The sequence below is a fragment of the Oncorhynchus mykiss genome, chromosome 9, assembly GCF_013265735.2.
Source record: "Oncorhynchus mykiss isolate Arlee chromosome 9, USDA_OmykA_1.1, whole genome shotgun sequence".
Classification (NCBI taxonomy): Eukaryota; Metazoa; Chordata; class Actinopteri; order Salmoniformes; family Salmonidae; genus Oncorhynchus; species Oncorhynchus mykiss.
The window spans coordinates 52,365,221-52,378,753 of NC_048573.1; the positions used below are offsets into that span (position 1 = coordinate 52,365,221).

At 38.5% G+C, this 13,533-nt stretch overlaps 2 protein-coding genes across 2 annotated transcripts in view; both read right to left on the minus strand.

Moving 5' to 3' along the window:
• Positions 1–540: 540 nt before the first annotated feature.
• Positions 541–6,552, minus strand: LOC110532350 (BCAS2 pre-mRNA processing factor). The gene is made up of 7 exons (XM_021616173.2): positions 6,352–6,552; positions 2,435–2,527; positions 2,192–2,262; positions 1,876–2,037; positions 1,557–1,607; positions 1,275–1,355; positions 541–1,186 (listed from the first exon to the last, which is right to left on the minus strand). The coding sequence occupies exons 1-7, from the start codon at positions 6,442–6,444 to the stop codon at positions 1,060–1,062; spliced, it is 678 nt and encodes a 225-aa protein (XP_021471848.1). The 5' UTR covers positions 6,445–6,552; the 3' UTR covers positions 541–1,059.
• Positions 6,553–6,841: 289 nt separating this feature from the next.
• Positions 6,842–13,533, minus strand: part of dennd2c (DENN/MADD domain containing 2C) — a 34,248-nt gene continuing 27,556 nt past the window's right edge. Inside the window, exons 16-19 of the mRNA XM_021616174.2 lie at positions 10,598–10,700; positions 10,162–10,398; positions 9,939–10,025; positions 6,842–9,850 (exon numbers count right to left, since the gene is read on the minus strand). Of these exons, the coding sequence (XP_021471849.2) occupies positions 9,825–9,850; positions 9,939–10,025; positions 10,162–10,398; positions 10,598–10,700 (453 nt within the window). The 3' untranslated portion in view covers positions 6,842–9,824. The remainder of the gene's footprint in view (positions 9,851–9,938; positions 10,026–10,161; positions 10,399–10,597; positions 10,701–13,533) is intronic.

Below are 13,533 nucleotides of genomic sequence, written 5' to 3' on the forward strand. Positions count from 1 at the left end.
CTGTCTCCATGAGATGAACGTACTTTGGTGCGAAAAGTGCAAATCAATCCCAGAACAGTAGCAAAGGACCTTGTGAAGATGCTGGAGGAAACCGGTACAAAAGTATTTATCCACAGTAAAACGAGTCCTATATCGACATAACCTGAAGCCACTGCTCCAAAACATCCATAAAAAAGCAAGACTACGGTTTGTAACTGCACATGGGGACAAAGATAATACTTTTGGGAGAAATGTCCTCTGGTCTGATGAAACAAAAATAGAACTGTTTGGCCATAATGACAAAGCCCTGACCTCAATCCCATAGAAAATGTGTGGGCAGAACTGAAAAAGTGTGTGAAAGCAAGGAGGCCTACTCAGTAACACCAACTCTGTCAGGAGAAATGGGCCAAAATTCACCCAAGTTATTGTGGAAGGCTACCCAAAACGTTTGACCCAAGTTTAACTATTTAAAGGCAATGCTACCAAACACTAATTAAGTGTATGTAAACTTCTGACCCACTGGGAATGTGATGAAAGAAATCATTATTCTCTAATATTATTCTGACATTTCACATATTTAAAATAAAGTGGTGATCCTAACTGACCTAAAACAGGGATTTTTTTACAGAGATTAAATGTCAGAAATTGTGAAAAACTGAGTTTAAATGTATTTGGCTAAGGTGTATGTAAACTTCCGACTTCAACTGTACTCATGTCGATATGTTAAGAAATCAAGTGACTTGTAGACTGCATCATTAGTTATTAACTACCTCATTTTAAGCATTTAAGCATTTAAGCATTGATAAAAGTAAAAAAAAACACAAAAAAACACAAAATCAGACTTCACCTCTGAAGTGATCGAGGTACACCAAATATGCTCTACACAGGACCAATAGTTTTTCAACGGTCACCATCTGAGACTAATGTAAAGACTGTCATAAGAAGCTGTGCAGCCAAGGCAACTAGGTTCTTAATGTTTGGAGGGACAGTCCTGTTCTTTTCACATTGGTTTTCGTTGTTCTCAGCTGCAAGCTCAACATTTCCTTTCTTGTAAAATGTCTCTTCTGCAAGGTTCTGTTTCTAGAAGTCCTGTCGAATGTTTTCCTTGTTCTCGTCACCATGCTGCTGTTTGAGCTGTCCAACTTCATTCTCCAACTGGACGATGGCACGTTCAATCTCATAGTTCTTACTTACGAGGGACACCCAACTGTTACAAAAGAGAGATGGCATGGATTTAGAAATCATACCACGGTTGAGAGAACAGTAATGAAAAATACAACATTCACAGAACTGACTTTGACTCCAGCTCTCTCAGCTTGGCCCCGCCTGCAAGCTGATCATTCTTCCGTTGCCAGTTCAAGTCCTGAATCTGCTTTCTGTATAAATGACACACACACACAGAAAAGGTTGTGAAAAAGATATACTGTATATGCAGAAGCTCGTTATTGATGTGAAGAAGCTTGTCGACACAGTTGGTGTCAGACTGAGTCCAAAACTATTACCAAACGAGCTAACCATGAGGAATGTATTGCACAACCTGGAAATTGTAAAGCAACATTTTCACACCATTTACCTACCTACATTTCTGTAGTTCTTTTTGAGCCAATTCAATCATAAAGGCCAGGTTACTGTGGAGTGGAAATAATGACAAAGATTAAGGCAAAGTCAAAAAATCCCTGTGAATCTATACTTTACCCTTCAGGACAAGCATGTGTAAAAAGGACTAAACTGACAAGTAAAAAGACTGATCTCCTCCACTCTCAAATTAAATGACTAATCAAACCCCATTTGTTAGCTTAATTCAAAATCAGTTTGGTTGTCCCGCCTGACTCTTTCTTGGAAACTAAAATAAATGAAGAGCTCTACTGGGGGCACAAGCAGCAGCCACCGACTCACTCATTGTAGACCTTCCATGCATTGGTACCATAGTGTGCCATAAGTTCCAGGTTCTCAATGCGCACTGCTTGATGCTCCAGCTGAGCCATGGAGTTGTTCACACTCTCCTGCCATGCAGTGATGTCATTCTTCTGCCCTGATGATGGAGCTGGAAGCTCATATCTGCACAGGTGAAACAGAAACAGTTGAGTGTACACTCAGAGGATGATGAGGGTTTAAATGTGTCAAGTTAGAACTGAATGTGGGATTGACAGTTCGCAAGCTTTTTTTAAACATGATTGTTCGTGCTCTGAGCAAAAGAGTAGACTGGGTTTACCTCTTCATGCTGAGAAGTTCCAGGGGCTGCCGGGCTGCTAGTCTCTCAAACTCGTTCCTCATGATTTCAGTCTGATGGGTGATATAAGCATTAGTATTTGCTTCACATAATGTCATTGTCGAGCAGTGTAGATTTCACAGTTGACAGTGACGAGTCAGTCAAAAGCCAGCCTCATGGCTTTAGTTTACATATTAATGTATGCCTTTTTGTTTTTATAGCATGAACTGTGTACGTGGTACTTACTTCAAATGTAGTGAAATCAGGTGTTGGCATATAACTGAGGTAGTTCTTGGTGGGTCTGTATCGGCGAGTCTCCTCCTCTACCAAGGCTGCAGCCTGTGTATGGAAATTAATACAGATTGACAGCATACTAGTACAGTAGACTAGTTAGACTTGTGACTGGGGGGTGACCTAAAAGCAGGGGTTGGAACCTACATTTTTCAATAGTTTTGTTCTTTACAGAACCATCATCTTTTTTGTTGTTCTACTTTTCCGAACTGCAAAATAAAGTTCTGAATGGTATGAACCCCAAAAAGTACCCGTTTATATTTTTCCTTTCTAAACTACTTCACCAATCAGTGTAGATAGAGTAGCTTGTTATGGTGCGGGCAAGCTATAGTTGTTTACATGCGTGATGGACAGAGAAGTATAGGGCCGAGATGTGACTAAAATTTTGCAGATGGGAAGAGCGCAAGAGAGGATGGAGGAGGAAGTTTGGCTTGAAGCACTGGGCATTTTATGACATGTTTTATCTGAATTAGGCCCACAGAATTATACCTATGGAGGAGCGGCTTCTTTGGAGGAACTTTGAAAATCTTTTAATTTCCGAGACCTGGCTTAACGTTGCCAGGGATAGCTAGCTAAGGAATTTAGGTGTGCAGAGGCACCAGGATTAAAAACACGTTTCACCGTGATAACTATAGTATCCCTAACTAGCATTGAAAAAGTTAATCCAAAATTAATCCATTCTTCTCTAAAAATCTATTTTCTGAATCACGTTTGTAACGTCAGTAGGCTACAGCAGCCTAAGCTTCAGAGCGGCAGGTTGCCTACACATGCACACTGGCAAAGATTTTCAGCTGGCAGGCTAGCTGAGCAACGCTCAACTCCGTTCTCTTATATCGAGGCGGATCCGAGTTTTGATAACTGTTCGTGGGATTTGCTATCAACATTGGGTCACTAATCAGTTGATTCTCGGAAAATGTGAATTCTTAAAACGCTTTCCTGCACAACTGCACCTACAATAACTTGTTTCGAATACAACCAACTTTTTCCTAAACTCAGCACGAATGAACCAATCGAAACGGCCAGTGCTATCCGGGATTCTTAGGACACCCCTACCCTGACCATTGTTGAAAGTAAATTACATTACACACCTACTTATTTTATAGCCTAGGTGTAATAATAGAATTACATTTAGAAACCCTATTCATTTCATATATGATCTTTGTGGGCCTAGTAGCCTAGGCATACAAGTAAAGTTAACCTCAGTTCACTGTAAAAAAAATAATAATAAAACAAATATTTTCCAATGTAACGGGCGTAATATGGGCACGTTATGCTTTGTAATATTAATGATAATTGGTTATTGATCTATTAGTGGCACGTAACAAAATGTTGACCATCCATATTTACTATGTTAAAATCAGGGGTTGGAAATTAAATCTTCCAATCGTTTCGTTTTAAAACAGAACCATATTTTTTTCCTTTCCGTTCCATAGTTCTGACCAGCAAAATAAAATTCTGAACCGATTCGAAATCAACCAAAAAGTTAACGGTTTATATTGTTCCTATCTAAATCTCTCTTTTTTTTTTTACATTCAGCTCGACATTAAATTGTTTCACCAATGGATAGAGCAGACTGCTATGGAGCAGGCAAGCTATGCATTGGGCAGACAAGTGTAGCGTAGGGTGCGACAAATTTAGCAGGTGAGGAGAGCGCTGGGCATCTTGTTGTTATTACATGCATTATCTGAATTATACCTACAGAGGCACGGCTTCTATGAAGGAACTTTGAAAGTCTTAACTTCAGAGTTGGATAAACGTTGGACCAGAGCTAGCCATTGATCCTGACTCAGTTCAATTACATTACAAACAGTGTCGCCTAGAGTTTGCGAGCTAGCGAACAATCTTGTGTGCAAAGCGTGACCAAAATTAAAACAAGAATGACCTTTTTGCAGTTAATAACTCCAGTGTGAAACATGGTAACTATAATATCCCTTAACTAGCAATGAACAATTTAATCCACCCTTCTCTAAAAATGTCAGAATCGTGCCTGTAACATCAGTAGCTACAGTAGACTATGCATGCTTCGGAGGTAGGTAGCCTACACACAGGTAAAGATTTCAAATCCAATACTTAAAAAAAAAATTGTCACATACATGTGTTTGCAGGTGTAGTGAAATGCTGGCAGGCAGACACTGGAATAGGTTTGAGTGACTGAGGTCTTTGCATATGTGCTTAGCTGCGTTTTTTGTGGTACTCGAAAGAAAAAAAATGCCTGAACGTAAAATAACATTATTAACCAGTTATTAACCAACAAAAAAAATTCCCCTGTTTCTATCCCTGAACCGGTTCTAATCCCTGGTTAAAATTGAACTAGGTTACCTAAAATGTCAAATGTAATATACAGCAAACAAGTATTTTTCCAATATTGTAGCTGGCAAAATACAGTCATGTTATGCTTTGCAATGTTAATGACAATGGATTATTGATCTACTAGTGGCACACCTCACAAAAAATATTTAAGCTGGTATAATATGGGCACCTTCAAAGTTCACCAATATACACTGAGTGTACAAAAAAAAAATTGGAACACCTCTTTCCATGACAGACTGACCAGGTGAAAGCTATGATCCCTTATTGATGTCACCTATTAAATCCACTTCAATCAGTATTGATGAAGGGGTGGAGACAGGTTAAAGAAGGATTTTTAAGCATTGAGACATGGATTGTGTATGTGTGCCATTCAGAGGGTAACATGCCCATATTTCCTTTACTTAGATTTGTGTGTATATGTTGTGAAATATTACTTGTTAGATATTACTGCACTGTCGAAGCTAGAAACAACCCTTTCGCTACACCCGCAATAACATCTGCTAAACACGTATGTGACCAATAAAATTTAATTTGAATGGGCAAGACAATTTTACTTGCCTTTGAAGAGGGTATGTATGGTATTAGGTGCCAGGCTCACCGGTTAGAGTATGTCAAGAATTGCAACGCTGCTGGGTTTTTGACAATCAACAGTTTCATGTGTGTCATTCAAACTTATTCCACTGTCTGCCAGCTGAAAATCTTTGCCTGTTTGTGTAGGCTACCTGCCACTACCTCCGAAGCATGCATATTTTAAGATGGCATAATATGGGGATCTTATGGTATGCAATGGTCATCAACCTACTAATGATCTACTAGTGGCACATAAAACGTATAGGGGTCAAAGTTAACAGTAAAAATTAAAGAATGTGGGGATAACTACATTTTCTTGGTCAAACACTTTAAAATGTATACTTTTTCTTTAATGAAATACGAAGAAAAACATCTAGCTCACTTATGTGTATGGTGTTTAGGTCATGACTGTAAGCACATCTTGCGTTAACAATTTAACATTTGCTAAACAGCACCCCATTAGGCTACTGAAAGTCATTTTTGATATGGCACGAAAATGAAAAACGATTTGGTATACATTTTGATTACGGAAGATTGAATAAGTGTGCTTCAAACCGTTAACTTGGAATCATTTGTTGCTATTGTCTGTGAATCCGACTCCGTTTCCCCACCAAAACACACGCGATACTGAAAATGATTTTTGGTTTTACAAAGTACAGCAAAAACTATACGAAGCCTTTCTTCTTAATCAACCGCAGTTATGAGCTAAATTTAATATTCATAGATGTACAGGAGTCAGAAAACTGTGAGAATGAATTTGAACAATATATACATAATTTCTTATAACAAAAAGCAATCAACTTGATATAATAGTCTTTATATACATTTGTCTAGTACCTTGACTGTTTGTATACTCCGTTGTTTACTCTTTTTCTATATTGTATATTTTGAATCGCTTTAAGAGAACGAAGCTGCACGTTTCTCAGCTAGCTCATGTCTGATGCTAGCTAGTTTGCAACAGGTAGCTAGCTATGTATGGAGCAGATACTTACCGCCTCTCTAACGCCCGCTGCATCATAACCCTGGTCAAAATACGGTAGGGCATCGACAAATACTTCACCAGCTACTGATGACGTTCCAGCCATATTCTGTTTAGTTGTTTGTTTGCTAGCACCGCTGGATGGATGGATGGCTAGCTAGTTGTCTCAGCAGCAAAACAACGCAGCTGGTTGCTCCTGCCGTCTTCCGGGAGGCTGAACGTATTTTTCGTTGGTGTCTTATGGCCATTGATTTTATAGCGCCCCTTACGCATTGGAGTGATTCTTAATCTAAAATTACTATTTAATTATTATGTAACATAGCTAATAATACATTTTTCAACACATGCCATTTGCATCCTGAATTTGGTGTTTATCAGGTAATATATTAGGTTCCTAGGACTAATTACCACAAAAATGGCACAACATTAGGAATGAAAATACATAACTCACCTGACCTGACACAGGGAGACCAACGTGTTGAAGTAGTGGAGTCATGAATTAATTCCAAACTAACATTTCACATTTATTTTGACATGTATGGTGGACATTTCACGTTTATAAAAATATAACAAAAAATGTACAATAGTTCAAAATTGTACCTGTTGAGATACACATTTTACAATGCCTTCAGAAAGTATTCATACCCCTTGACTTATGACACATTTTGTTGTTACATCCTGAATGGATTCAATAAAACAACTCAGCCATCTACACACAATACCTCAGAATGACAAAATGAAAACGTTTTTTTGAAATTTTTGCTAATTAAAGTAAGTATTCACACCTGAGTCAATACTTTGTAGAAGCACCTTTGGCAGTGATTACAGCTGTGAGTCTTTCTGGGTAAGTGTCTAAGAGCTTTCCACAGCTGGATTGTGCAACATTTGACCATTATTGTTTTCAAAATTCTTCAAGATCTGTTAAATTGGTTCTTGATCATAGCTAGACAACCATTTTCAGGTCTGCCATAGATTTTCAAGTAGATTTAAGTCAAAACTATAACTGAACTACTCAGGAACATTCACGATCTTAGTAAGCAACTCCAGTGTGGATTTGGCCTTCAGGTTATTGTGCTACTTCAATGTGAATTTGTCTCCCAGTGTCTGGTGGAAAGCAGACAACCAGGTTTTCCTCTAGGATTTAGCCTGTGCTTAGCTCTATTCCATTTCTTTATTATCCTGAAAAACGCCCTAGTCCTTAACATGCATAGTCCTTACATGCATACTCAACATGATGCAGCCACCACTATGCTTGAAAATATGGAGAGTGGTACTCAGTAATGTATTGTATTTGCCACAAACATAACACTTTGTATTCAGGACAAAAAGTGAATTGCTTTGCCACATTTTTTGCAGTAATACTTTAGTGCCTTGTTGCAAATAGGATGCATGTTTTGAAATGTTTTATTCTGAACAGGCATCTTTTTTTTCACTCTTTAAATTGGATAGTATTGTGAATTAATGAGGATGTTGATTCATCCTATCACAGCCATTAAACTCTGTTTTAAAGTCCCCATTGGCCTCATGTTGAAATCACTGAGCGGTTTCTTCCCTCTCTGGCAACTAAGTTAGATACAGGCGTTCTTCCTTTGTATAGACTGGGTGTATTGATACACCATACAAAGTGAAATTAATAACTTCACCATGCTCAAAGGGATATTCATTGTCTGCTTTTTTTTAACCTCATCTACCAATAGGTGTCCTTTGCGAGGCATTGGAAAACCGCCCTGGTCTTGTGGTTGAATCTGTTTGAAATTCACTGCTTGACTGAGGGACCTCAAAGATAATTTATTGTATGTGTGGGGTACAGAGATGAGGTAGTCATACAAAAATCATATTAAGCACTTATTGCACACAGAGTAAGTCCATGCAACTTATCGTGTGACTTGACAAGCAAACTTTTACTCCTGAACATATTACCTCGACTAACCTGTATCCCCGCACATTGACTCGGTACCCCTGTATATAGCCTCGTTCTTGTTATTTTGTTACTTTTTAGAATTTTATATATCATGCCATATTTAAAGTAACAAATATTTTGTTACTTAAAAATCTGCATTGTTGGTTAAGGGCTTGTAAGTAAGCATTTCACGGTAAGGTTTACACCGGTTGTATTCGGCACATGTGACAAATACACTTTTATTTGAACTTAATAACAAAGGGGTTGAATACTTGACATTTTCAGCTTTTCATCAAGTTGTAAAAAATTATACAAATATAATTCCACATTATGGGGTATTGTATGTAGACCAGTGACCAAATAAAACTAATAATAATAATAATTCGCAGTTTAATTCATTTAAAATTCAGGCTGTAACACAAAACGTGAAAAATGTCAAGGGGTGTGAATACTTTCTTTAGGCACTAAGTATGCAACTCCAGTCAATAGGAAGGTGTGACTAGTTAGTTTCTGGTCTCTAGTTGTGACTTTTTAAAACCCACATGAGAACATCAAAAACGTTTTTAGCAAACTTTGTGCATTGGAATGTTGGATACATGAGATTAAGACTCAGTTCTGATCCTTTAAAATCACATCCTTAGTCAAGGTGGTTTAGTTCAATATGTGCTTTCACCTGTCCTATCAAATGACTGAGGAAATGGTATCCAAACAGGCTCATACAATCTCAATATAAGTTCAAAATGCAAAAATATGCATGAAAAGTAGCTAAAATATTGTAAACAAAATATTCAGTTACAGAATAAGCTATACAAAATTCAAACTCGGTGAGAAATGTAAATTGTAATGTATTATCCTAATGATCCAAACATTACTTGGAAGATTTGTCAAGGCCATCAAAATGTCAGGGACAACATACCTCAATTGGAAAAAAAAAATATATGTCATATTTAAAAGTAACAATCATGCACATAATAAAAATCATTATTCTTACATTGTTCTGTAGCAGAGTGCAGAAGGGTATCGAGTAGCCTTACTTATTAATTTCCAACTAGACACGAGTTCAAAACTAAACTTAAAAATAACATTATATCCATAATATGTAGACCAAACACTTAAGACTTGACTAAAACAAACATAAAAAAATGACTAACAAAAACAAAAATGCGTGGGTTAGTTTATCATGGCACAACATCTGTTAAGTTAATACCGAGTCCTGTAGCTGAAATGTTTTGTGTAGATTTCACAAGTACATAGTGTTTGCTCCTGCCTTTCCTCTGACATCTCAAAAGTCTTCATCGAAGTTTGTTTGGCCATAAATGCACATTTCCAGTTTTCCTCCAATTACAATTGCACTTCACTCAGGCTTGGAATGCATTCAGGGCAATACGAAGAGACTGGTCATGTCTGAAGCAGAGAGCCCTCTACCTAGGACTGTGGACCTCTGTGCCCAACACCGTTATGTCCTGGTCGAGTCATGTACATATCTATATAGCTGTAACATCATAGCACATGTGTCTCAGCCAATCCGGCAGATGGCTCTCATCCTCTCTTACAGAAGCATTTTCAACCAGACTGCTGACAGTCTGTCACTTCTTCTGTAGGAATTTCATCCCTGAAAATAAAATTTTAATTTTTTTTAAAACTCTGACAGTAAATGCCATATTTGTTTAATTGGATGTTATGAATGGAGCAATACTAACCAATTCCCTTGAGTCCCTTGAGGAACCCGCTAGATTCAGACTCCGGGTTTGAAGCCAAATATTCTGCAGCTCTAACTTCAAAAAGCCCTGTGGGAGGGGGAGAAAAGCTTAGTACATGGTCCACAAGAAAATACATTTTGGTAAGAGGTGATTACTTAGAGGAAGGAAGAATGCATTCTCAAAGTATTCCAACAACAGGGCCACTGATAGGCGACTCCCTGACCTTTGCCCCCTCCCTTGCGCAACTCTTTGTCGTGGATGAAGCCGGAGAACATCTGCGTGTCCATGAAGAGCTGCAGGAACTGGCGGGCCCCACGGGAGGGGTGGGACTTACAGAAGCTCTCCCTCTGCAGCTCCCGGGCCCCGCTGGCACCCATGTGGAGGGAGTAGTGGCCCACTAGCTCCACGAAGAAATGCACAAAGGCCTCCGACACCAGGGAGCTCAGCTCACACTGCTGGCCTGCATGGACAGATGGTAGGGAGGGGGATAGTCACTTATAAAAGTAGATGGTGTCAAAATGGAGAGGCAAATAAACACTAAGAAATGTCTTTCTATACAATTACACTTTATCCAACCTGGACAGGGAAACAAGAAGACATTGTTTCATCAATGTTTTGGCTACAAGGCCGTTTTTAAGGTAATAGTTGGCTGTGCAAACCTGTGCAGTCTCCGTCTTGCCGTAGTATCTGCCCTCTCTCCTCCAGGATCTGCTGCAGTGCAGCCTGAAGCTTACTGGGCAAGATACAGTCCTCATCACCAAGCTGAGAAACAAGGAATAGTTAAGAGGTCAGGGCAACTCACATCATGCAAGAGAACCTCCCACTGGACACAAACTGGTTGAAGCAATGTTTCAACGTAATTTGTCAATGTGGCTGTGAAATCTACATTGGATTTGAAAAAAAGTAATCAACGTTGTTGGTTACTGCATTTTTGGTTAAGGGCTTGTAAGTAAGCATTTCACGGTAAGGTTTACACCTGTTGTATTTGGTGCATGTGACAAATACATTGGATTTTAAAAAAAGTAATCAATGTTGTTGGTTACTGCATTGTTGGTTAAGGGCTTGTGTACGTGACCAATACAATTTGATATGCTTGTAAGATATGCTTGTAAGTAAGCATTTCACTAAGGTTTACACCTGTTGTATTCGGCGCATGTCACAAATACAATTTTATTTTAACTTAATAGGCTTGCCGTAACAAAGGGGTTAAATACTTAGACACTTTCAGCTTTTCGTCAAGTTGTAAAAAAATCAAAAAACATAATTCCACATTATGGGGAATTGAATTTGAAACTTTTCTGAAATTTTAACCACAGGATTGTGTCATCATAGTAACCAACATTTCAATATAGGTTGAATTTGTTTCTTTAAAACAATGTCAGATCTTTAACATTATATCCACTACCTGAAAAAAATATAATATGCTGGACAGCACCTCCTACTGAACAATTGACCTATCTACAGCTACCCTTTAGTCCCCCATCCAGGGTTTTAATCTTTCCCAGCTTAAATCAAATGTTATTTGTCACATGCGCCGAATTCAAAACGGGTGTAGACCTTAGTGAAATGCTTACTTACAAGCCCTTAACCAACAATGCAGTTAACTTTTTATGGCTGCAGGGGCAGTATTGAGTAGCTTGGATGAAAAGGTGCCCATTGTAAATGGGCAGCTCCTCAGTCTCAGTTGCTAATATATGCATATTATTATTATTATTAGTATTGGATAGAAAACACTCTAAAGTTTCCAAAACTGTCAAATATTGTCTGTGAGTATAACAGAACTGATATTGCAGGCAAAACCCTGAGGAAAATCAAAACAGGAAGTGGCTTCTATTTTGACAACTCCATGTTCCATAGCCTCCCTTTGCTGGATTTAAAGGGATATGAACCAGATTCCTTTTCCTATCGCTTCCTCAAGGTGTCAGTCTTCAGACAGTTTCAGGCTTTTATTTTGAAAAATGAGCCAGAACGATAACATTGCGTCAAGTGGTCACATGAGTTTTGCTCGCGCAACAGACATTGGATACGTATTGCTTTTCCCTCTCCTACTGTGAAAGACATTTGCGGTTGATATATTATCGATTATATATTTTAAAAACAACCTGAGGATTGATTATAAAAAACGTTTGACATGTTTCTGTGGACATTATGGAAACTTTTCGCCTGCGTTGTCGTGACCGCTCTTTCCTGTGGATGTCTGAACATAACGCGGCAAAAAACGGAGGTATTTTGGATATAAAAATAATCTTTATGGAACGAAAGGAACATTTGTTGTGTAACTGGGAGTCTCGTGAGTGAAAACATCCGAAGATCAAAGGTAAACGATTAATTTGATTGCTTTTCTGATTTTCGTGACCAAGCTACCTGATGCTAAGTGTACTTAATGTTTTATCGTGCGATCGATAAATTTACACAAACGCTTGGATTGCTTTCACTGTAAAGCATAATTTCAAAATCTGACACGACAGGTGGATTAACAAAAGGCTAAACTGTGTTTTCCTATATTGCACTTGTGATTTCATGAATATAAATATTTATAGTAATATTTATTGAATGTAGCGCTATGCTATTCAGCGATTGTTGATGACACTTATCCCGTTAGTGGGATTGCAGCCATAACAAGTTAAGAAAATACCTAAAAAATAAAGAGATAAGAATAACAAATCATTAAAAAGCAGCAATAAATGACAATAGCGGGGCTATATACAGGGAGTATCAGTACAGAGTCAATGTCAATGTGTGGGGGCACCAGTGTCGAGGTAATTGAGGTAATATGTACATGTAGGTAGTTATTAAAGTGACTATGCATAGATAATAAGAGAGTAGCAGCAGTGTTCCGGAGGGGGGCATTTGATTAGCCGTTCATTAGTTTTATGGCTTGGGGTAGAAGCTATTTATAGGATCCTCTTGGACCTAGACTTGAAACCCTAGGCCATAGCTGTGTCACTGACAATTACCATTATATTATCGTTAAAATTATTGAGATCCCCCACTCAAAATATGTAAAAAGCAACAATTTCAAACATTTTACTGAGTTAATTTAAGGAAATCAGTCAATTTAAATAAATTCATTAGGCCATAATCTATGGATTTCACATGACTGGGAATACAGATATGCATCTGTTGGTCGCAGGTAGGGGCATGGATCAGAAAACCAGTCAGTATCTGGTGTGACCATTTGCCTCATGCAGCACGAGATCTCCTTCACAGAGTTGATAAGGCTGTTGATTGTGGCCTGTGGAATGTTGTCCCACTCTTCTTCAATGGCTGTGCGAAGTTGCTGGATATTGGCAGGTGTTCAATGGGTGTTCATGTCTGGTGAGTATGCAGGCCATGGAAGAACTGGGACATTTGAATAGTGTACAGATCCTTGCAACATGTGGCCGTGCATTATCATGCTGAAACATGAGGTGATGGCGGCAGATGAATGGCACGACAATGGGCCTCATGATCTCTTCACGATAAAATGCAATTGTGTTAATTGTCCGTAGCTTATGCCTGCCCATACCATAACCTCACCATTTGGCAACTCTGTTCAAAGTTGACATCAGCAAACCCGTTCACCCACACGACTCCATTCAGTGTCTGCAATCTG

What these genes read in the sequence shown, in the direction of transcription:
- LOC110532350 (XM_021616173.2), bottom strand. Translation starts at nt 6,444, where the DNA reads ATGGCTGGAACGTCATCAGTAGCTGGTGAAGTATTTGTCGATGCCCTA. An exon ending in CTGATTTCACTACATTTGAA is followed by an intron (nt 2,263 to 2,434) that starts GTAAGTACCACG and finishes ATCACCCATCAG; the next exon opens with ACTGAAATCATGAGGAACGA. An exon ending in GCATGGAAGGTCTACAATGA is followed by an intron (nt 1,608 to 1,875) that starts GTGAGTCGGTGG and finishes TCCACTCCACAG; the next exon opens with TAACCTGGCCTTTATGATTG.